The sequence below is a fragment of the Rhinolophus ferrumequinum genome, chromosome 7, assembly GCF_004115265.2.
Source record: "Rhinolophus ferrumequinum isolate MPI-CBG mRhiFer1 chromosome 7, mRhiFer1_v1.p, whole genome shotgun sequence".
Taxonomy (NCBI): domain Eukaryota; kingdom Metazoa; phylum Chordata; class Mammalia; order Chiroptera; family Rhinolophidae; genus Rhinolophus; species Rhinolophus ferrumequinum.
Window position 1 is genome coordinate 91,234,553 of NC_046290.1, and position 22,227 is coordinate 91,256,779.

Sequence of the window (22,227 nt, forward strand, 5' to 3'; positions counted from 1 at the left end):
CTTATCTTTTCTGTAGCTAGGCATGCCACATTGAGACAAGGAATTCTAGAAAGTGCCAGCTTTCCCAGGAGTGTAGGAGTTTACATCTCTAGAGCTTCTAAACTTCCACAGGCTGTTGCCTCATTCTCTGCTTTATACTCTTCCCTCACTACTCATTACTTTCTTATACACAACCTCTCCTCACCCCTGTGAAAGAGAACACACCTCTTTTTACTTTGTTATGCCGTCTGCCCTTCTTACACACTCCGATTCCTTCTTTTCACTCCATAATGATTTACCCTTTCTAAATCTAACAATTTGCTTCATTGATATTATTCTTGATCTTAAAAAAAAAAACACACACCACAAGATAGTTCAACCAATGTCTATGCCATTGCCAAGACTAAGGTATAGGCAGAGGAGAAAGGGAGATGAAAAAAGAAAGGAAGAATAAAAAGTAGTAGGAGGAAGAAGTTGGGAAAGGGAAATAATGATAATTGCTGTCATTAGCAAGTGTTTAAAGTGTGCCAGGTACTTTCTATACATCCACAGAACCACCTGGCAACGTAGGTATTTCTATCCTCATGTTTAAAATGATGAAATGGAGAGTTAAATGACTCACCTGAGGCTAGTAAGGGTCAGAGACCAGATTGCATCCCAGGTGAATTAAGACCATCCTCTTGCAACTACAGCATAGTATCTCCATACCAGAGTAAGAAAAGAACATAAAGCGGAGACAGGTAAGATCTTACCAACAATTGCTTCAAGTGCCACTGAAAAATAACAGCACCATTACCGTGTTTCCCCGAAAATAAGACCTAGCCGGGGAATCAGCTCTAATGCGTCTTCTGGGGCAAAAATTAATATAAGACCCGGTCTTACATTACATTACATTATATAAGACCCAGTCTTACATTATAGCAAAATAAGACCGGGTCTTATATTAATTTTTGCCCCAGAAGACGCATTAGAGCTGATTCCCCGGCTAGGTCTTATTTTCGGGGAAACACGGTAGTTACCAACAATTATCTAGAAATAGCCATTAAGCTTTTAGCGTGACAAAGTTTAAGGTTTTCTCTTATATGCAAACTCCTTTATTATAGACACACACTGGCATACACACTCACACATGCACATCCTCAGCTAAAAAGCTTGTATTACAATTTACATGCTCCTGATCTTTACACTTGTGTCTGGATTATATCCGTTCCTTTTTAGTTTTGACCCATGCTAACATTTTAAGATTCTCTTTATTTCTCCCCTTTCTCCATAATTCATGTTTCTCCTCCCTTTCCTTACATCATTTTTATATCAGCTCTTCCTTTTATCTTTTATTCTCATCTCCCTCATTACCTACACATTTCTGTTACTTTAAGAGTGTGTTCACCTAGCAGGTAGATATCTATTTTGAGTTCTATACTTTCCTCACGTCTGCCCCCCCATCCTTTGTCTTTCAGTCTTCCTCGTCATTCCTCCTTCCCTACATCCAATTCCCACCCTGGTCCCTCTCAATCGCCCACATCCCTCTCATTAGCCCCTCCCCCTACTTCTTCACAAGCCCCAATGATCCTCCCATCCATCTCGCACCCCTTTTCCCGCCTTTTCCCCCCAAGGTTCCAAAGCGCGAGGACCTCATTGTCCTCCCCCATTCTCCATCCAGCCCACAGGACAGCCCTGTTACCATGACGACAGAGCTACTCAAAGCTGAAGTCAAGGACCTGGTTGCCATGGCTTTCGCTTTTCCGCCTCCATCCCCGCCCGCGCGCCCCGCAGCGTTGGCGCCTGCGCAGTGCTCATGTGAAGGGGCGGAACGGGGCGGAGCTTCAAGCCAGAGGGGCGGGAAGAAGGAAAAAGGATAAGAAAGGGAGTGGAGCTGGCACCTACGGTGGCCGGAGAGGGACGCGCCAAGCCGGAGGGTGCAGGATGGTAGGCTGTGCGAAAAGGGAGGGGAGGGGGAACCGAGGGGCGTGGGCTGCACCTGCGGGGGTCCTTGGGGGCCGCCGTTTGTGGGAGCCGCTCTTTCTTCCTCTGTTCCTCAGAGGCCCTCACTTTCCTGGGCGGGTGGGACAGCCGGCCTCGGAAAGGAGCAGCTGGAAATGGCTTTAGGGAGAAGGGGCGGGAAGAAGGCATATTAGTGGGACGAGAGGGGCTGATTTAGCGGTGGCTGGACCATCCCGAACCAGGGGGAGCGCACGGGTCGCGATCCAAGGCGTCTCGGCCACTGCCGCAGGGAAGTCGCCCGAGGAATAGGGGCACGAGGGCCTGTTGGCAGCGGGGGAGCGCGGGTCACACTCTGTCCCCGTGCGGTCCTGAAAGGAGTGGCGCCCGGTGGGGTTAGCCTTGTGTGGGAGGGCATAGTTTCCAGGTCCGAGGAGTGGACGTCCTGCCTCTGTTTATCCTCCGGCTCGCCTAGAGCCTGGGTGAGGTGGGGAAGCTAAGTGGGCTCGAGGTCTTGCTCGTGGGGACCCAGGCTTTGGAATCCCGACTCCGTGCTCTTTGCTCTCTGCCCCCACCCCATTCTCTTTCCGGAACCCCGGCCTTCCGTCTTCCTGCCCGCCCCTGCCCCCATCTTAGACGCGCACGGCTCTGTTGGGCCCCTCTGTTGCCTTCCCACTATGCCAGCAACGCTTCCCCTCCCTCAACACCAAAAAAACCTTGACTTCTGATCTTTAGCCCACTAAATTAGTACTGTTCCACACACCCAGGGATTCCGGCCCTGGTAATATCCGTGGAGAGGAGAACTGCAGGGAGAAGGCGATAACTCCGGGATGTGGCCTGGACCCCCTGGAACTGAGTAGCTGGGGACACACAGGGTATCGAGGGCTCTGCACCCTTCCCCGCTCTACCCAGCTTGGGCTTTGTTCCACAGACATTCCCTAGGAGAGCCGCCTTGGATTGCTGTCCTAACTGAGGAACTGAAAGGGAAATTGGTCACCTGGTATGGGGGGGGGGGGCAGTGAGCACGCAGGGAGAAGCACCATAAAAAGAAGAGAGGAGTATCAATGGCCAAATGTCTGAATGGCGAGGAGAGAGAAGGGTGGAATTTGGGGATCCCAGTGTCATGTGCTTATCTGAAGGGTACTCCTTGGCATAGGACTGCATGGGAGGGCAGCGTGACTAGCATGGAGTGGACAATTGAAGTAGCTTCTCCAGGGACAAAAATACCCGATTTTAGCATGGTGGTGGATAGAAGGGGCATGGAAGAAAGCAGACATCTCTTTGGCATCACTTATGGGCTACTTGTTTCTGTGCTAGGCACTTTACCTACTTGGGAAAAACGGTTAGGAAGCAGGAGATCAGAGAATAATAGTAGTGCTGCCTAATGTGTTACAGTGCTTACCATGCCCCAGGCACTATGCATATGTCATCTCATTGAATCCATCCTAACAGCTCTGTAAGGTAGGTAGTTATTATCTCCATCTTCACACAAGGAAACAGGTTCATCGACAAAGTAATTGTCCAAGGCAAATTATTTAACTAGTAGAGCCAGGATTTGAACCCAAATGGCAGACTCAGAAGCTCTGACACCACGCCCCCCACCAGAAGGAAAGGCACCAGCTGGTGGGAATACCCAGAGTTGGGAGCAATGGCTGATTTTTTAAAGAAAGTAGAAGCTGTGAGTGAAGAGTTAGATAGGATGAGGTTGGGGCTGTGTGTTTTTGAAAGCAAGAAACTCAGAGAACCAAATCTCTGCCTCTCCCCCCATACACACCAGATGCGATTCATGCTGCTGTTCAGCCGGCAGGGAAAGCTGAGGCTGCAAAAATGGTACCTGGCCACGTCAGACAAAGAGAGAAAGAAGATGGTTCGTGAGCTTATGCAGGTTGTTCTGGCTCGCAAGCCTAAGATGTGCAGCTTCCTGGAGTGGAGGGACCTCAAAGTCGTCTATAAGAGGTGACTCCCACCTACTTTCAGAGCTGCCTGGATCCTGCTTGATTGGGTCTGGCAATGGATTTAAATGGCTGATTAGTAAGTGGCCCCTAGGTCAGGGAGAACTGGGAGCGAAGGACATCTGGAGGGCAGTGATGAACTCCAGCTTCCTTTCCTTTTCACACTCACCTTGAAGAAAGTCCTGTTCCTTGGTTTTGCTCAAGTCTGACACCTACCACATACCTCCGTCCCAAAGTCCCTACATGTCTCTTGCTGTCTCATTCAACAGTCATAAATCCTGCGCCACTTTTATTTTTTTAAGATTTTTATTAAAATACAGCTAATGTACCTCATAGAAATTCAACAGTACCCACCTGGCACTATACAGAGTTATTACCACATTACTGATTATATTCCCTATGCTAAAGTGATCATAAGTCAGCCACCATCTGACACTGTACCACGCTATCACAATATCACTGACTATATTCCCTATGCTGTATATTACATCCCCAAGACTTGTTTGTTTTATACCTGGAACTTTAAACCTCTTATTCCCTTTTATCTTTTCCCCCCGTTTTTAAATTTTCAGTTACAGTTACATTCAATGTTATTTTATATTACATTTCAGGTATATAGCATCGTGGTTAGACATATAATTTACAAAGTGATCCCCCTGACTAGTACACTATACATAGTTATTACCATATTACCGACTCTATTCCCTATGCTTTGCTTTACATCCCCATAACTATTTCATAACTACCAGTTTGTATTTCTTAATCTCTTCAACTTTTTTACCCTGTCCCTAACCCTCTCCCATTTATCACCCCGATAGATCTAGTCCCCATCTGACACCATACATAGGTATTACAATGTTATTGACTACATTCCTTATGCTGGACCCTACATCCCCATAACTACTGTGTAACAACCAATTTGTACTTCTTAATCCCTTCCCCTTTTTCACCCATCCTCAACCCCCCTCTCATCAGGCAACCATCAAAATGTTCTCTGTATCTATGAGTTTGTTTCTATTTCGTTTGTTTATTTTGTTCTTTAGATTCCACTTATAAGTGAAATCATACGCCGTTTGTTTTTCTCTGTCTGACTTACTACACTCAGCACAGTACCCTCTATATCCATCCATGTTGTTGCAGATGGCATGATTTCATTCTTTTTTATGGCAGAGTAATCCTGTGCCACTTTTCCCAGCGCGCGCGCGCATGTGTGCACATATGTACACAAACACACACACTTTCCAGTCCCTTCTCTGAGCAGGTGAATTAGTTGGCTCAGGCTTTTGCTGAGTCAAACTGAGCAGGTCAGATGTCAAGAGGAAAGAGCTTGGTCTTTGCCTCCTGTTTCTAAGAGGCCAAGCAAGTTGCTATTTGCATGCCCTGGGGCCTCCCTGCCTGTGGACAGTAGCTACACAGATCCTGGGCTGAAAAATGCAATGAGCTCAGAATGCCTGGGTCCTGAAGCAGACCCAGTCGCCCTCCCAGCTATCTCTCATGCGCCCCTGTCCTCAGATATGCCAGCCTCTACTTCTGCTGCGCCATCGAGGGCCAAGACAATGAGCTCATCACACTGGAGCTGATCCACCGATATGTGGAGCTCCTGGACAAATACTTCGGCAGCGTAAGTCTCCCCACCCTCTCCAGTTTCCATTCTCAGCAATCCCCTCTTTTCTTCCAAACTCTGGGGCCCTTCTCTCTGCACTAGGAGTCTCAGGAGAGGTGAAGTTGGAGCAGTGAGAACAGTAATTACTCCCCCTCTTTAAGCCTTAAACTATTAGCCATGCTCTTTAATCAGTCCAGGGGAGGAGGGTGGGAACCAGAATCTGCCACTTAATCAGTCCATCTAGGGCTCAGCTCAGACTTCTCTCAAAAGGACAGAGACCATGTTTAGAGTTTATCAATGGTTCCTGACCTTGACTTTGCATTGGAATCTTTTGGAGAGTTTTTTTAAAATAGCAATGCCTGGTTCCCACCCCCAGAGGTTCTGAATTAACTGATTCAGGGTAGAGCCTGGGCATTGGCCGTCAGCTCGGATCTTAGATGGGGAATAGTAATAACTCCATAATTTGTATTCCACGTAACAGTTTACCATGTGCTTTTAGATTCTCTTATTTGCTCTTTGCATCCTACAAGTAGGTGTTGGTGTCTCCATTTTCAGATGAGGGAACTGAAGCTCAGAGAAGTTAGATGACATATACAGCTAGGTGGTTAGTGTGGCAGAGCGCTGCTTGGAATTCCAGTCTTTTTGATCCAGAATTTCCTCTTCCCCTTCCCCACAGTACCTAGGGAAGGAAGCTAGCCCAGCTGCTGGTGGGAACAGTGCCACAGATTTTGGGGGGAAGGCAACAAGAATCACAGTCAAAAGCAACTAATATTTTATTATCACAGAGAAAGAGGCAAGAGAAGGAGAAGGAAAAGCTGAACCAAGTACTAAGGCCTATGGGTTGGGAGGCCATAGACCTGGGAGAAGAACCGTAGGTGGGAGGAGTGGTCATGAAGAATATGTGGAGCTGTGTTGAGAAAAGCGGTGGGGCAGCTGGGATGCAGTGCGGCAGGAATGCACCTCAATCCTCAACTCTGCCTTCTCCCCCTCCATCCAGGTATGCGAGCTGGACATCATCTTTAACTTTGAGAAGGCCTACTTCATCTTGGATGAGTTTTTGATGGGGGGTGATGTCCAGGACACCTCCAAGAAGAGTGTGCTAAAGGCCATTGAGCAGGCTGACCTGCTGCAGGAGGTAGGGGCTGGGCCAGTGAGGAGGAGGACGAGTGCCGTGGTGGAGGGGGCCCTCCCTGCCCTGGACTCCCTTCCTGCCGGCCACCGCTGCCACCTTTCCGCCTCTGCTGAGGCGGCCCCCTCCCTGTGGCGTCTGGCCCTCACGGCACCCGGTTGGCCAGCTGGCCCTCAATCCCTGACTGCTTGGGGTAGGAGGTGAGGGTGGCAGACAGCCTACCTGTGTCAATTCTCCCATCGTTCCCCCAAGACCCAAGGTGTCTCACCCCAGCTGAGTCTCCTTTGTCCCATGCTTCTTCTCTTGGCATTTAAGGGTTATTCAGAGAATTGGAGAAGGGGCACATGGTGGATCATTCTTTTCTTTCCTGGTGTCTTCTCTCCCAACCCCCCCAGATCCCCGCCCTTTTTTTTATACACACATATGCTCAAAATGAGTTTCTGCTTCTCAGAAGCAAAAGGCTATAGGGATTTGGGGGTTGGGGTAGAGGGCACTTAGCTGTTGGTTCACCCTACCATCCAGCACCCCTGCCCTCACCCCATTACTGCCTGCCCCCTCTCTGTTGTGCCACTGCTGAGACTTGGTGCAGGAAGATGAGTCACCGGAATCTGCAGTGACGAGCAAGCCGGCCTGAGCTGGCTCTGAGGAGGGGTAGAGACGGGGGGCTTATCGCTGCAGTAGGAGAAAAAGCAGAATTGAACTTGTCACCTCACTGGCTCAGGTTCCCCTTCACACACACACACACACACACACACACACACACACACACACACAGGTGCTCTGGCACACACACACACCCCGGTTACTAGTGCTCTGTTCAGACCCTAATGACTCATCTCTCTGCAGTCTAGTTCACCTTCCCTCAGGGACCTGATGCCAACCTCTTACTCCCCCAGCCCCTGAAAAAAAGGACCCAACCATCTGCCACCCCCCAGCCCTTGGAAAGCAGGTTTCCCAGTCCCCTCAGATCCTAAGGCTGAGCCCCCTGCTCACCAGCCTCCTGGTTTTATGTTCTCTGGGTAGTGGTGGACTCAACCTGGACCCCCTCCTTGCCACAGTTGGCTAGGGGGGCGGGGTCCCAGGAAGCTGGGGAGCTCCCTTGAAGGGTCTCCAGCTGTTGTGGCCTCAGGCTCACGTTGGCTTCTCTCTCCCTTCCCCATTTCTCTGTGTGCTTCCCCCGCTGTGCCTCTGTCCTCGTGATGCTGTTGTCTTGCCCACTCACCTCCCTCATTTCTTGTCTGCCTCTCCTGGTGTCTCTGCGTCACCCTGTGTCTCTGCCTTAGGAGGATGAGTCGCCTCGAAGTGTGCTGGAGGAGATGGGTCTGGCATAGCCCCCGCCTGGGCCACATGGAGATGTGGGGAGCTGGTGGCGAGGCAGGGCACGAGCGGCCCTTTTCTGGGTCGGACTCAACTGCCCCTCCGCTGCTGCCTCACCTTCGTTTGGAGTGAGCTGTGTGCTCAGGACCCTCAAACATTCCCTCCTTCCACCCCTTACCTCCGGTTTCCCCTTTTCACACTGAAGGTTTTCAGAGCTAGGAGGCAGGAAAATGTGACCAAGACAGGGGTGCTATTTGGCTTTCATTCCCTGCCTTTGAAGAACTAATGTTACCCCAAACTTCCTTCCCTCCCTTATAACTGTAAATATATATAAATACGTCAGGTTAAAGGGAAAAGGTTTTCAGGGCTCTTCTCTTCTCCCTGCCCCATAACCTACCTCCACCCTCCCTGCAGCCAGCCAGGGCAGCTTCTCTGCCTGGAAGGGGGGCATCTGCGTAGTGAGAGGGCGGTCCTTCCCCTCATCTGCCCTTCCTTCTTAGCTGCAGTTGGGCCTGTGCCCAACAACATAGTTAATTTTTTTCTAACCTTGCCACTTTGAGGGGAGGGAAGGTTGGGGGAAGGGCAGGCTTCATGGGAGATTGGGCCCTGTCCCTTACTCTGTGTTCTGGGTGAGGCAGGAGCTAAGAGGGTGGGGTGGGGAATTGTCTGTTTTCTCCAAAATAAAAGGAAAAGCATTTCTGGACTTTGCCTGCCTGAGACTCTGTGAAAGAAGGCAGGGCTGCTGGGCTCAGTCAGGAAGGGAACACTGCGCATTCAACTCTTTCCCAAAACTGGGGTTGCCAGATTTAGGGTCAAAACAAAGAGGATACCCAGTTCAATTTGTGTGGTAATGAATAATTTTTAAGGATAAATATATCCTATGCAAATGTATCCGTTGTTTTTCTGAAGTGCAAATTTATCTGGGTGTCCTATATTGGACACCCCTACCCTAAACAGATTTGCTAGTTGAATGCCTTTTCGGACCAGCTCCCAGAGCTGCCTTCAGCCAGGAAGGAGAAACTTTTGGGGACGTGGTTTCACTCCTCTCAAGTTTCTTTGTGGAAGATTTCATTTGCCTGGTTTAGTTTTATTTGGGAAGGAGACTCAGGAGTTCAAGGGTATATATATATCCTACCCCTATGCTTAGAAAAGGGTTGGGAAGTGGCTGAAACCAGGATGTTTCTGTGGCTGCCATATTTCTTGTGAACTATGTAGGACCAGGGAATTTAGGGAGCAGTTAGGGAGGTGTGTGGGTAAGGTGAAACAGGGCTGTGGGGAGCCACCAGCGCTGCCTTCGTGGCCCCGGAATCACTGAAAGAAGAGCCTCCTAGGTGGCTCAGAGCTATGGTGCCTAATCTACTTTGCATCTGTCAAGCCCTGGGAACTCATGACTAACCATCACCACCTCCAAGCTGGAAGTGGAATCTGGGGCTCACTAATGGATGTGAGCCTATTCTATGCCCCCCCCCAATACGGTATAAAGTGCTTACGCCACTCAACCCTCACTTTTGAGAAGAGTGTTGTGTCTGGCGTTTCCCTCACCGCCCCTTGGGAAGGACCACACAGGCCCAAGGGGACGGGTGAATAACCGAAAACAAAGTCCTAATAAAATAGTCACTTTTATTTCTTAGCAAAACTATTTCCTCCGTGAAGGGTATTTACAACAGAGAAGGGAAAGAAGGGGAAAATTCACAGCGATCGGGAGAGGGTGGAGAGGCTTTTGGGAGGCCCAAAGGCCGGGAGACAGACACAACTGGAACTGCTTTTTCCGGTTTCGGACGGGGACGTCCCAAGAGGGACTAAGTGGGGACGGCGCCCCGCGTAATGTATCGCGGGGGGAAGGAACTCGCACAAACCACCCGCCCGCCTAGGCTGGCCCCAGCAGGAGCGGCTCTCAGCATATGAGTGTGTTTGTGGAATTGGGGCCTCGGACCTAAGAAGTCGGACAGGTCCCAGCACAACCCGGGGGCGGGGCGGTCCGAGGGCGGAGGTGGGGCGGGGGACCGAGGGTGGGGGCGGGACGCATGCAAACACCCAGAATGGGGAGGAGCGACACGGAGGGGGTGACAGTGCGCGCGGCGGCGGCGGCGGCGGCGCGCGAGGGCGGAGCCCGGGCAGGTCACGGGCGCCGGAGCAGCACGTGCTCGATGTAATTCTCCAGCTCCTCCTGCTCCTGCAGCCGGCGCTCCTCCGCTTCCGCCTCCTGCGCGCGCTGTGCCTGGGCCTCCCCGCCGGGATAGTGGCGCGAAGGCGGCAGGGCGTGGTGGTAGTGGCGGCGGCGCGAGACAGCGGGAGGCTGCAGGGTCCGCGGCCGGATGTAGTTGGGAAAAGGGTGGTAGGGCCCCGGGGGAAACACCTCATCCTCCTCCCGATCCCAGGGCGGGAGTACCTCGTTCCAGTCGGGCAGCTCGTCTCGAGCGGGGGCGGGGGGCGGGGGCTGCGGGGAGCGGACGTGAGTGGGGGCGGAGGCAACCCGGGGTGGTGGCACAGGCTCCGGAGGGGCGTTCTTCTTCCGCTTCCGCTTCTCCTCCACCTCCTCGATGATGCTGACCACGTCGTCCGCTGGCAGGTGGAGTTTGGTGGACAGCTCAATGAGGCTATCGATCGTCTGCGGGTCCATCTCTTCGTCGTCGTCCTCCTCACCGCCCTCCTCTGCCCCCTCAGCCTCCTTCCGATGGTGGCCAGGCGTCTCCTCCTGGGAGCGCTTGTCCTCGGCTCCAGCTTCACTGTCCTCCTCCTCAGCGAACAGTAGCGCATTCTGCCGCGCCCTCTCTGCCTCCTCCGCCTCCGCCTCCGCCTCCGCCGCCTCCTCATCTTCTTCTCCCATCCTCTCCTCCCCGCCTCGTCTCTCTTGCTCCGCCTCCTCCTCCTCCCTCTCGCTCTCTCGCTCCTCCTGCTGCAGCCCCCGACCCCCAAGGCCGCGCTGCCGGGTCCCGCCCTGCAGCAAATACTGGAGCAGCAGGTCCGAAGCGAGGTCCGCCAGCCGCTCTTCTTGCGCCGCGGCCTGCCTTGTGGCTTCCGCCTGTCGGCGCCCGGCCTCCACCTGTGCCAGCCCTTGCTGTAGAAGGCGTTCCCCCGCCTTGGAGCCGCCCAGGAGTGAGCTCTCTGGCCGGCGCGCCTTGGGGAAGGGGGCGCCCAGGCTTTGGTACGCTTTGGACAAGGGTGCCAATGCCTCACCTAGGTGTGTTTTGGGGGAGGGCACTTTTTCCCCTAACTGGTGGGCTTCGGGAAGGGGGCCGCTCTCGTGCATATGAGCCTGAAATTGCGGGGAAGCCGGGGGTGGCAGGGGCGCGCGCTCGGGGACACGCGCCTGGAACTCTCCCCAGGAAGCACGCCACACGCGCTCCGGTCCGGGGCTCTCCAGGTTGACTCGGGTCAGCGTATGCGTGCGAGTTTCCGTCTCTGCTGCCGCGGTCTCTTGCTGGCGCTTGGCGTTGCTCGGACTGAAATCTCGCAGTTCCTGGAGAAGGGAAGCCAGCGCCTCGAGCTCCTCTGAGGGGTCGCCCGCCTCGGGACCATTCTCCTGAGTTTGAGGACGAGGTGGGGCCGCAGGCGCTTGGGTATCTGGTGATGGGAGGCTGTGGGTCTGGCTGCGCACGGTCTCCGTCAACAGAGCTTCTGCTGCTTCTTCCGCTGGCTCCTGCTGAGAGCCGCCGGGTGCCGGGGGCGAGGCCGGGCGATCGAGTGCCTGCAGCAGCACCGCGGCCAGCGCCCGGGGATCCACGCCCTGGAAAAGCTCTCCCTCGTCCTGCGGCTCTGAATTTCGAGCGGCTCGGATCTCTGGGGCGCTACCACCCTTCGGCCCAAGCACTACGTCCCCAGCTATCGGCTCTTTATGCTCAGAGCTGAGGGGAGGTGGCTGCGTCTCGGGGCGCCCCGGGGGCGCTGCTCCCAGCCCCTCAATCAGTAGAAGGAAGCAGAAGAGGGCAGAAGCCTGCAACCTGAGCGATTTCATGACCAGTGTACTGTCGGAGACTGTGAAAATAGAGCCAAAGAAAGGATTTCTGTAAGAATTTTCTGCTCTGATTCTGTATTCCCTTCCCCCACCTTTAACCAGGAAATCCGGGCTTCCCTGATCCCCCTAATCTTACCCAGAAGAGGGACGTTTAGAAGCAAAGGAGGAAGATTTTGTGCCGATCTCTAGTGTCGTGTAAATGGGGAAATGCCCGCAACCCTCGCACCCACGGTGCCTCCTCGCCTCCTTCTCTGAGCCATCTCATTGCCAGCGCCCACGTACTAAGCAGCAAGGATAAGGGAAAAATCTCTGCTCCCTCCCCACAGGACTCCCCGGATGGTGCGTGGGCGACTTCAGCAGCAAGAGAAAAGCGGCGACTTCCTCATTTACCAGGGACCCTTACTGGGGGGGGCTCCCCGCTGTGTTTTTAACACCCCCATCCGGGAGGAGAGAGACCCCTCCCTCATGCCCACAGCTGCGGAGGGTTTGAGGGACGGATAGAGGCTATTTACCAGTTGGTGTCACGACGCGGGAGGTGGAGAGGAGGGTCGAGGCGGGGTGGGGAGAGGGGAAGATCAGGTCGCGTCCGCCTCGGCAACGAGCGGTGGCTGGGATACGAGCGATGGTGGAGGTCTGGCGTCTAGTGGGCTGGACTCAGCTGGGTCCGCGCAGCTCCGGGCGGCTCGCTTGCTCCGTCTTCAGCACGCTGGACAGCGCCCGCGCCTCTCCTGCTTTATAAAGGGGAGCACGCGGGGTCACGTGGGCTCTCCCCGCCCCACTGACGTCAGTGTTCATTCATGGGGAAGCGGGCGGGCGCCTAGAGGCGGGAGGATGCCCAGCGATTGGAGAATGCGGTCCTCTCCCGGCACGCGCCTGCGCGGTGGGGTCCTTGGCTGGAGGGGCGTGCGCTAGCGAGCACCGAGGGAATGAATGAATGAATGAATGAAATGCCCAGGCGGGAGGGGTTGGGGGCTTTGAATGAATGAAGGAGGGACGAGGAGAAAAGGATGAATGAGTGAATGCAGGAATGAATGGAAAGGTGGATGCTGAGGCGCGGGAAGGCAGGAGGGTGGGTTACAGAGCAACTTGCAGCGGCGGGGACCTGTGTTGCGGAATGGATTAGGATGGGGTCACTCCCAGGTCTGACTGAGCACCAGGGGAGGAGGAGGACAAGGATTCCAAAACCATGGGGCAGGCTCCCCCATCCGCCGACCTCACGGTCCGTGGGGAACACACCCAAGGACGGCGTGAACCTGAGAAAGGAGGGACGGACCTGCCCTCCTGCAGGCGCTCTCCGCGGATCGGCGGTGCGGGATGCCGGCTCTGGGCTGGGGCAGATAGGTGAATTTTGCGGTTTTAATAATCCCACCGAAAAGGGACCAAGTCGGAGGAGAAAGGGAAAAGACTGAGGATCTGTATGCCTCTGTGTCGTGTCTGTTCACCCTCGGCGCGTATCTGGAGAAAAAGGTGTGTCTGTCCTTCTGTCCAGCTGACTGTAGCTTATGTCGGCGCCCCCTTTGTGCCCCTTTTCAGCCCACCTCTTCCCACCCTCCTATTGCTTCTTTTCCTCTCGTGGTTTCCCCCTAAAGGACGTTTGGAGGGCAAGAGAAGACCAGGTGGGGAGGGGGTTGCGCAGGTGGGGGGTGACTCAATTCCAGCTCTCCACCGCTAAAAGGGAAGGTATGGACGCGATGCGGGGGAGGGGGGCGGCGTGCCACGTCAGAGATCGCCCCTTAATGCCACCAGACCCCTCGTCCGTATCTCCTGCCAGAAGGGTTGGGGCTGGGGGCTTGGACAGCTAGAGGTTCCGGGGGGTTGGGGGCGATGACGCACAAATTGCGCAGAGAATCCATCAGCGAGCCGGGGCCAGTGAAGGGAGACCATCTGTGGGCGGGGGTGCGGAGGGGGGACGGAAATGAGGAGGGGGCAGGGGAGAGGGGAGAGAGCCAAGGGGAGCAGCCACTGCAGGAATGAAGGGGAGGGAGGGAGGGGGGCTGCGGTACAGACAGAGCTGTGCGGGGGCGTGGGCAGGGAAAGGGGGGAGTGACAATGACACACACCAGACACAAGAACTGCGGGCACAGGGATGCCCGTGGGCACACGCAAGTCACCCGTGCCATAAGACTCTGGAAATCAGGATCAGGGTTGACTGTCAGGGGCTCAGAGACTCTTTCAGAGCCATTGCTCAACCCCCTCCTCATCTCTTCCTAGCACTGACCCTCATTTTCCTCTCTCTCTCTGACACACACACGGACACACACTCACTCACTCACGTGTTTTCCCTCTACAGCCAACAGTAGCTTCTCGGTTCCATCAGTGGTTCGACTTTCCCAGAAGAAAGACCATCAGCTCTGCGGGGAAAGAGGTGGGGAGGAGTAGAGAGAGGAAAGAGAGAAGAGAAGGCGGCAGGAGAGGAGGAAGGAAGGAAGGAATCTGGAACAGGTAGAAGGAACAGGCTAAAGGAATAAAAAAAACAAAAAACCTGAGAGCCAAGTTGACTGGAGATGCCAAGAAGAGGAGGGAGAGGAGGGGCAGCAGAACCCGTGGCAGTGTCTCACCCCCAACCCCACACACAGCAGTCTAGGACCTCTCCCTGCTCCTCGGAACTCCCCTCGTTCCTCTTCCTTTCTCTCCGCATCTCCCCTTTATCTTCTCAGCCTGGTTACTGGAAGCAGTGGAATGGGGAGGGGGTCACGTTACCTTCCTGAGGAGGATGAATCAGAGAGTTGGTTCAGACATCTGGAGAGGGGGAGGGGAGGCTATCCAAGAGAGAAGAAAGGGGGAGGGAGCAAGGTGGGGAGACTGAGAGGCTGACGGGGCTCAGAGACCAAGTGTGAGATGAAGAGAGACAGGCACCTAGAGAAATATTCCTGTGGGCTCATGTATGTGCACACGTACCTCTGTGTGCATATACATATGTGTGCATGTGTACAGAGATTAGTGAAATATGGGAGGAAAGAAAAGAAAGGGAGTTAGGGGAAACAATTGTATATTTAATCAGAGAGTGGATGGGCATGGTAGTATTCCAATTTAAGTATGCAGTCTTTTCCAATCTGTGTTTTTGCCTGTTTCCAGGTGTCTGTGTGTAAGTGTGTGTGAGTTTTGATCCCTTCTGAGTGCCCATATACCTGTGCAGTTAAGAGTCTACGTGCATCTGCTGGGTGTCTGAAAAGTGTGACTGGCTTGGTGTGTCAATAATGTGTGTGTGTGTGTGTGTGTGTGTGTGTGTGTGTATGTACACGTGAGTCTTTGTGCATTTCTCTGGGTCCTTCCATGACTGTTGGTATATGTTAGAGGTTATGTGGACTTCTATTTGCCTTTGATCTTTTCTGCCTGCCCCCCCATTCACATTTTTCTCGAGATTTCTATGCCTCAGTATCCAAGCCACTCATCTGAAGCCCCCAAGTTCAGGTCCTTGCCCCTTGCTTTCAGAGTGTTCTCCCATTTCTCCATCTTTCCGAATTCGCCATTCCTTCCTTTCTCCACTCTAGCCCAGAAGCCTAGGAGAGCATCTCAGAAATTGACATGTCAAGAGTCTCAGTCGTCAAGGGGTGGGGGAGGGGAGCAGCAATATGGAAGCCCTGGGCACCAACAGCAATAGGTTTGGTGATTCTGCAATCTGGATCTTGACCCACCCACCCTTGTCTGCATGGACTCTGAATCTCAGGGTCTGTTCTGCCTCTCTCCTTTCCAGTTCCCTACCTGGGTCAGTTTATTCACACACACTCTACCTCTTGGAGATGTACTGTGCCCTTCATACCCTCCTGCCTCTAGGGGCTGGTCAGGGGACAGGTTCGTGCGATCGGAGAGAGTGGGAGATGACAGGAAAGAAAGAGAAATGGACAGAGCTGGAAAAGGCAAAGCTGAGATGGGGACCTCGAGGGGACGCCTGATGTTTGCTCTGAGTTGTTTGTATAAATCCATCTTTCATTGTCTTTGTTTGTGAATCTCCCATACTCTCCAGTAGGGTAGCAGAAGAAGATGGGTCCAGCAGAATAGTGATCCAAGCTGAAGATTTGGAAAACCAGGGGAGGGGGCAGAGGATTGGGTCTTTTTCTTGAGAAAGTTTGGGAGAGAAAGAGAGAGCAGGGGCTTGGGGCCCACCCACAGCTCACCGTCCCCCCACTTCCCTCCCTTCCCCCAACCGGTGACTCACCTCTGCAGCCTTTCATTGCGTCAGCGATGGGGGTGGGGGACAGGCAGGGAGGGGGCACTTTATAAGAGGGGCAGGGGTCTCCATTTTGAAGTGAAAGAAGGTGCTGAGGGCCCCCCTGCAAACAGCTATTAGAATCCATTATTGCCCTATCCCCTGTCCACTCCAGTTCAGTAGGGTGGGGTGACCTGGGAAGGGGATTGGGAGAAGGCTGGGGGCCACTGTCATGTCTGGGAATTATAAGTATTAGGAAGGGGGTGCTCACCCTGATTTTCAATCCTGGGGTCCCATCCCCTCTTACCCCTACCCACTCCTGAGTGGGGGAGGGGAGAGCCGGGGGAGGGCAAAGCTGCAGAGATGAGTCACCAAGAAAGGGAGAGCGAGACAGAGATGAGGAGAGACATAAAGAGAGACAGCTACTGGAGAGACCGAGAAAGGAAAACACACTCGCCATGAAGGTGGTATCCACAAACTAATGATAGAAAGGAAATTGTTTACTTTCATAACCCTGAACCAGTCTCCTCCAACATCCACCTGTCACACACACACAACACACTATCATTCAGAGTTCCACTGATATTCTGAGACACACCCATTTTCACCAACACAATGTCACACCTAGCCTAGCAGGGTCACTGAGACCCATGCTGAAGATGTGACCAGGGTAATGGAGATTCGCGTTGAGAGCCCTCATTCCTTTTACATGGGATTGAAGGAATGTGACTTCAAAAATCCAAGACACGGATCAAGGACTCAGAGGCTACGCCTTGCACACGCGACGACACACGCAAGGTCTCCTGCCTCCTCATCCACACGTACATAGCAACATATCAGCATCGTCCTCATCAAAAACACAGTTGGAGTACCTGATAATGGGGTACACCAGCCATGTTATCCCGAACACATCCCACCCAGACACCCCTGACTCGTACACACATGTACAGAAACGCAGACACACAAAGACGCCCAGGGACACACTCACACGGACGGAAACCACCTTGCGCTGCCTCGCCCGCGTCCGCTCACATCCTGGCGCCCCCGCGTGTTACTTTTCGGCATCGCAGTCTCCGCGGCTCCGGAGCTCCGCTCCCGGGGGGCGGCGCCCAGGCTTACCTCCACCTCCTCCCCCTTCTGCTCGTTGCCCACCAAAGAATGGGGAAATCGAGAGCGCTGGCCGCGAGAGTCGAGAGCTGGAAGTTAGACGCCTGGACCGCAGGGTGGAGGGAGGCTGCTCCTGGATGCCAAGGGGAACTTGGGGGAAGAGCCCTTAGAATTTGGACAGCAGCCGCCTACTCTGGTCCAGGGGAAAGCGAAGCTGGGGGGAGTCAGGGTTCCGCGCTGCTGCCTGCCTCGCTTCTGAGCAATCGCTTCTTTCTGCTGCTTGACTGGGGTGGGGGTGGAGGCGCGCAAGGGCCAGCAGCCTTCCCCTGCTCCCCTCCAGGAAGTCATTAGCCCCATTGCCACAGGGCTTAGAGATCCTCTCTAATACAGGCTGCTGGGGAAGGGGGAGGATAATGCGTCTTATGCCTCCCCACTGAGAAGAAGTGAAACGGACACAGAGGGTGGGCTAAGGGTACATTTTATTGCAACACTGCCAAGGTTGAAGTGACAGCGATGGTGGCAGCATGGCCAGGCACAGGAGGCAGCAGAGGCAGAGCAGCACAGCAGGAAAGCTGGGAACATTGGTGAAGCAGCGGCTGTGTTCTTTGCCCACCTCCCACCTCCTGGTTCCCTCCTCTGCCCACGTCTTGTATTCCATCCCCAGCGAACCCTGTGTTTGCTGTCAAAGAACCCTTCCCAACTCTCCATTGTCCAACAAGACGTTCAAGTTACCACCGTCATACAGTGAGTTTCTGAGGCAAGCTTTGGGCTTGGGACCTGGGTTCTAGCCCTTGCGAGGTTCCCAGCTACTGCGAGTGATTGGGAAGTCACTTTGAGCTTTCTAAGCCTCTGCTTCCTTTCTCTGTGGTAGAAGTGAGGACCCAGTGTAGGAGACAGCACTGTGTAAATGCAGCTGTTACTACTTGCATTTAAATAGAAGACTGTCAGAGTCCAAAAAGCATAAAGGAACCAGAGGAAGGGAGGAGTGTCCAGAAATATCTGGAGGCGGGGATTAGTTTCACTAGAAGGCAGCCTGGTTAGAATCAGGAGACAGTCGCACCCCGGTTGAGGGACCTGCCCTCCATTGCACCAAACTCTCCAAGCTAAACCCCTTGGTTCATGCCACTGGTTGGAGGCATCCGGAGGGGGCCTGCGAAGTAGCAACACTGTGCAAAGTTGGAGGCAGCGGCAGGCTCAGGAAGGTGCATCATGAGTGTAAACAGAGGGCCACAGGGGGTGGCGTTATAAATCTACTTCATTCACTGGGTCTCTCTCCGTATTGCACACAGCGTGGGTGCTGAAGAGTTCAGGATGAAGGGGAATAAAGAGGCAGAAACACCAGCAATGAGTAGCTAAGTGTCCGGGTGGCCCAGGGAAGAAGAGGAGGATGTGGACACAGCGAGTGAGAGGACACTGACCCAGAGACACAGGAGGCTGAGAGGGCATGGAGGAGGGGAGCACCGGGCAAGCTCTGCCGGCTTGAAAAAGAGCAGGAGGAAAAAATGTAATACGTATTGGGCAGCTGTGCTCCTGACCGTGCTAGGAATTGCACCTATGTCTGCTCGCTTCCACCCACGAAGAGGCAGAAGGGAAAAGCCAGGAAGGGCAGAGATCACTCCCAGGCTAAGGCAACAGATAGGGAAAGGCTCTGTGAAGGAACCGGTCCTTTGGTGGGGAAGGGGAAAGGATAGATAATAGCAGCGCAAGGGACTCCCCCAAACCTGGTGATTCAGGTCAGGCCGTGGGCAACTAGAAGGGGCGCTAGAAACAAGATGACAGAGAGAGGCAGGGGGAAAAGGAAAGGGAGGGGCGGATATCAGGTAAGGGTGGGCGGCAGGGCAGAGGGCAGAGGGAGGAGGTAGAGTTTGCAAATGGGGGCGGGATCTGGGGAAGGGGCCTATTCTAAAACGCTCCTTCTTTCTCCTCAGATAGTAGAGGCCTCAGATGTCGGCCTCCAGCAGGTACTGTTCAGTGTAACCCTTGACCAGCTCGAGCCCCAAGCCGGCCTGGCAGAAATCAGCCAGTTGTGACCACAACTGGGGCGCCAGGAAGAGCTGGCACATGACGTTGAGGCCAGCAAGGCCCGGGGCCTGGCGTTGCAGGTGCCACAGAAGCTGGCTCTGCACTTGCGCGCCGTCGCAGCCGAAGGCGTCGATGTTGAGGTAGCACCAAGTGCCGTCTCCGCCAAGCGGGATTGGGAAGGGGCGCGTGCACAGCGTGAGCACGCGCGGGCGCACACGGCTGTCCACGCACCACTCCAGGCCCTTGGCCGCCAGCAGGCGCAGGTTGCTCTCGCTCGGCTGGTAGGGCTGCCAGTCCTGGATGATGGTCCCGCCCGGAAGCACGTCGCGCTGTACGGAGGGCGATAGCAGGAGGCGTGCTACGTCGCCGCCGGCCTCCGACAGGGCCTCGGTGGGCAGCGGTGAGAAGGTGCCGGTGGCCCGCAGTGCAGACAGCCGCGCACCCAGCCCTGCCAGCAGCGCCGACGCGTTGAATCGGACCAAAAGGATGCCCTGCGGGGGGCACGAGTGAGCGCAGGACAGGCGGTGGGAGGGCTGGCGAGCCCACCGCCTCTCCGCATCTTCACTCCCACATTCACACCCACGGGCTTCCCACTTAGGCCTCACAGGACAGATCGTGCGGGGGCGGATGGAGTGCAATATGTGAAAACCTGGGTCCCCGAGGATAGTATAGAGGAACCAGGGGCAAATCCTCCGAATAGAAGAGTTGGGGTCAGTGTGGAGTAGCCACGGAACTGGGGGTGTGGGCCCCTGGGTCTCCGAGGGAAGTGGAAGCAGATGTGTGATGGGGGAGGACGGAGGGGAAGGAAGAAGGCTCGGATTAAGATGTTTGGGTTCCTGAAGGGAGACAGGAGCTACGTAGGGGAGGCAGGGTCACCAGAGTCTGACTCCTGGGCACGTCAGCCGGCCGGATTAAGGGCTGAGGCTTGACCGCAGGGATTGGGATTGGATTGTGACTTCCCTGAGCAAAAGGGCCTTGGTAAGGACTGGGAGTCGCAGGGCAGAGCTCACGCGCACCGCACTCAGTAGAGACGTCAGTGAAAGAAAACCGATGACAGGCTGGGCCTGGGGGAGGACGCCAGAGGCCAGAGGGGACAGGACCGGCCATCCGGGCCCCCTTGTTCTTCTCACCTGCTTGGTGATTAGGCGGTATTTCTTCAGCTCCCGGGGGCCCAACTGGTCGTCCCGGGTGAGCCGTACTACCTTGACCCCCGGGTGCTGTCGCTTGACCAGCTGCGAGCAGAAGCGCTGCAGCAGCCCGGCCACGCCCTTGCCACGCTCCCAAGGCGCCACGCGCAGCCCCTCCACCAGAGCCGTCTCCCCAGCGTCGATCACATGCACCGACTCCAGCGCGATCTGCGGACCGAGGCCGTTAGGGGACCCCTTTCCCGCCTAGGCCCCTTTCCGCTCACAAGGTTTGCCTCTTCCCACACGCTGAGCGCTCCTTTGTCACCACCCTGGGAGCCAGGCTAGATCTGGGGCCTGCCCAGGGAGCTCTCCTCAGCACTTGGGTCTCGGATTCCAGGGCCGATCATTCGCCGGGGTTGCTTCCAGCTCTTGAGATGCTGCGGCTCCAGGTGCACCAGGTCACTGACCGCTCGCCACGCCTCCTTTCCTTGGCTCCACCCCCTGGTACCTACTACGCCTCTTCCTCTTAGCTCCGCCCCGAGCTCATCTCAGGGCTGGTCCGGCTCACTACGGCACCCAGGCCCTCTTTGTGCAAGCATTCTGTTTACGAAGAGGTCCTGGCTCCACTCTACCTGCTCCCACCTCCAGCCTATCCCCACTTACCTGCTTCCCTCTTTTTGTGCTCCTGCCCTCTGAAACTCGTCAAACAAATCCTCAAATACTGAAACTCTCACCAGTCCCTCCCGTTCCTCTCTTATTCTGAGTTCTACACGTCCCCAGCCCACCCTCACTGGCTGGGCCCCTAGATCTGCACGCCCTATTCTTTGGTTCCGAAGCCAACTCTATATCCTCAGCAACCGGGTGATGGCTGGGGAAGAGGCTTGCTTCCTCTCTTTCCTAAGATCCAGGAACCCAAACGTGGCTTCAGCTTTTTTCACTTGGGCCCCGCTCCCCGTTCTCACCACTCCTCCATTGCGCTTGGCCAGCACCACAGTGCGGTTGGGATCCCGGAGCCAGCTGTGGTAGCGGCTGGGAAGGTAGTCGAGGCCCCCGTAGATGTCTCCAGAGATAGCCAGCACCTCCTCAAACTCCTGTTCTGTGGCCACCACGAAGTCCAACTGTTCGGCCTCAGGCCTGGATCCGGACCTGGGCTTGGACCCCACGGAGTTGGCCTTGACCTCAGGCCCTGACTCAGCCCCCAGGGGCTTGTCTTCAGCCTCAAGCGCTGATCCAGACTTGGACATGGTCCTGGCCTCCTGTGGCCGGGTCTCTGAGAGTGGCTCCGCATCTGGCTCAGGCTCTTTTTTGGCCTTAAGGACCTCTGAGGTGGCTATGCCACAGCTAGCTTCCAGCTTCATTACCCTGCAGTAGAGAGACAACCCAGCATCCAGGTCAGAGCCCACTGTTTCCACATCTGGCCCCCTACACACAAACAGTCCCCACAACCCCTTCTTACACAAACGCCGCTTCTCTTCTGGTCCCCACTCAGACCCTGGGAATAGAGGGCCTCCAGCTCCCACCTCCCACCAGCTCCCAGCACCCCCAATCCTACCCTCTCCACTCTACCGGAAGGTCCCTCAACACTCACAAACTCAGGACCCCGTGAGCTCCCCAGAGACTAGCCCTTGATCCCCTACAGTCCCAGTCAGCCCAAGGACTCAAAGGAAAGAAGGTGTGGTGGGGGGTAAATAACGGAGGGACACTCCCTCAAGGGACCCACCACCCCTCTGCAAGAACAACATGAGAATGAAATTCTCATCGACCTCCAGTCCCCCTGCATGAGGAGTGGGGGGAGAGCAGAGGATTCAACTCCTCCACTTTCCTGCCACTGTCACTTATCATTCCAGGGCAAAGGGAGGGGATTGTAGACCCCAGATCTCCTTTATGTTGCTGCCCCAGTGTCCTCCACCCTCGACACACTCATATTCAAACATAAACCAAAGAGCGGACA

The 22,227-nt window shown here is 54.9% G+C and overlaps 3 protein-coding genes across 4 annotated transcripts; 1 reads left to right on the forward strand and 2 right to left on the reverse strand.

Moving 5' to 3' along the window:
• Positions 1-1,798: 1,798 nt before the first annotated feature.
• On the forward strand, positions 1,799-8,435 carry AP1S1 (adaptor related protein complex 1 subunit sigma 1). Its single transcript, XM_033109751.1, has 5 exons — positions 1,799-1,905; positions 3,695-3,873; positions 5,382-5,490; positions 6,470-6,607; positions 7,885-8,435. The coding sequence occupies exons 1-5, from the start codon at positions 1,903-1,905 to the stop codon at positions 7,930-7,932; spliced, it is 477 nt and encodes a 158-aa protein (XP_032965642.1). The 5' UTR covers positions 1,799-1,902; the 3' UTR covers positions 7,933-8,435.
• Positions 8,436-9,518: 1,083 nt separating this feature from the next.
• VGF (VGF nerve growth factor inducible) lies at positions 9,519-14,255 on the reverse strand. Of its 2 annotated transcripts, XM_033109781.1 has the most exons (4): positions 14,147-14,234; positions 13,147-13,328; positions 12,386-12,601; positions 9,519-11,893 (listed from the first exon to the last, which is right to left on the reverse strand). In XM_033109781.1, exon 4 carries the CDS (start codon positions 11,871-11,873, stop codon positions 10,038-10,040), a length of 1,836 nt encoding a protein of 611 aa, XP_032965672.1. In that variant the 5' UTR covers positions 11,874-11,893; positions 12,386-12,601; positions 13,147-13,328; positions 14,147-14,234; the 3' UTR covers positions 9,519-10,037. The 2 variants fall into 2 exon arrangements, with proteins under 2 accessions (XP_032965672.1, XP_032965671.1); XM_033109780.1 differs by lacking the exon at positions 13,147-13,328 and having other exon boundaries at positions 14,147-14,255.
• Positions 14,256-18,939: 4,684 nt separating this feature from the next.
• NAT16 (N-acetyltransferase 16 (putative)) lies at positions 18,940-21,634 on the reverse strand. Its single transcript, XM_033111013.1, has 4 exons — positions 21,530-21,634; positions 21,239-21,454; positions 20,280-20,504; positions 18,940-19,640 (listed from the first exon to the last, which is right to left on the reverse strand). Exons 1-4 carry the CDS (start codon positions 21,632-21,634, stop codon positions 19,068-19,070), a joined length of 1,119 nt encoding a protein of 372 aa, XP_032966904.1. The 3' UTR covers positions 18,940-19,067.
• Between the last annotated feature and the right edge of the window lie 593 nt (positions 21,635-22,227).

Excerpts from the sequence above, each read along its gene's own strand:
- AP1S1 (XM_033109751.1), top strand. Across the intron at positions 3,874-5,381 it reads CTCAAAGTCGTCTATAAGAG|ATATGCCAGCCTCTACTTCT; the intron begins GTGACTCCCACC and ends CCCTGTCCTCAG. Across the intron at positions 5,491-6,469 it reads TGGACAAATACTTCGGCAGC|GTATGCGAGCTGGACATCAT; the intron begins GTAAGTCTCCCC and ends CCCTCCATCCAG.
- VGF (XM_033109780.1), bottom strand. The coding sequence starts at position 11,873 with ATGAAATCGCTCAGGTTGCAGGCTTCTGCCCTCTTCTGCTTCCTTCTA.
- NAT16 (XM_033111013.1), bottom strand. The coding sequence starts at position 21,634 with ATGAAGCTGGAAGCTAGCTGTGGCATAGCCACCTCAGAGGTCCTTAAG. Across the intron at positions 21,455-21,529 it reads CAGAGACCCGGCCACAGGAG|GTCAAGGCCAACTCCGTGGG; the intron begins GCCAGGACCATG and ends TCAGGGCCTGAG. Across the intron at positions 19,641-20,279 it reads ACCGCCTAATCACCAAGCAG|GGCATCCTTTTGGTCCGATT; the intron begins GTGAGAAGAACA and ends TGCCCCCCGCAG.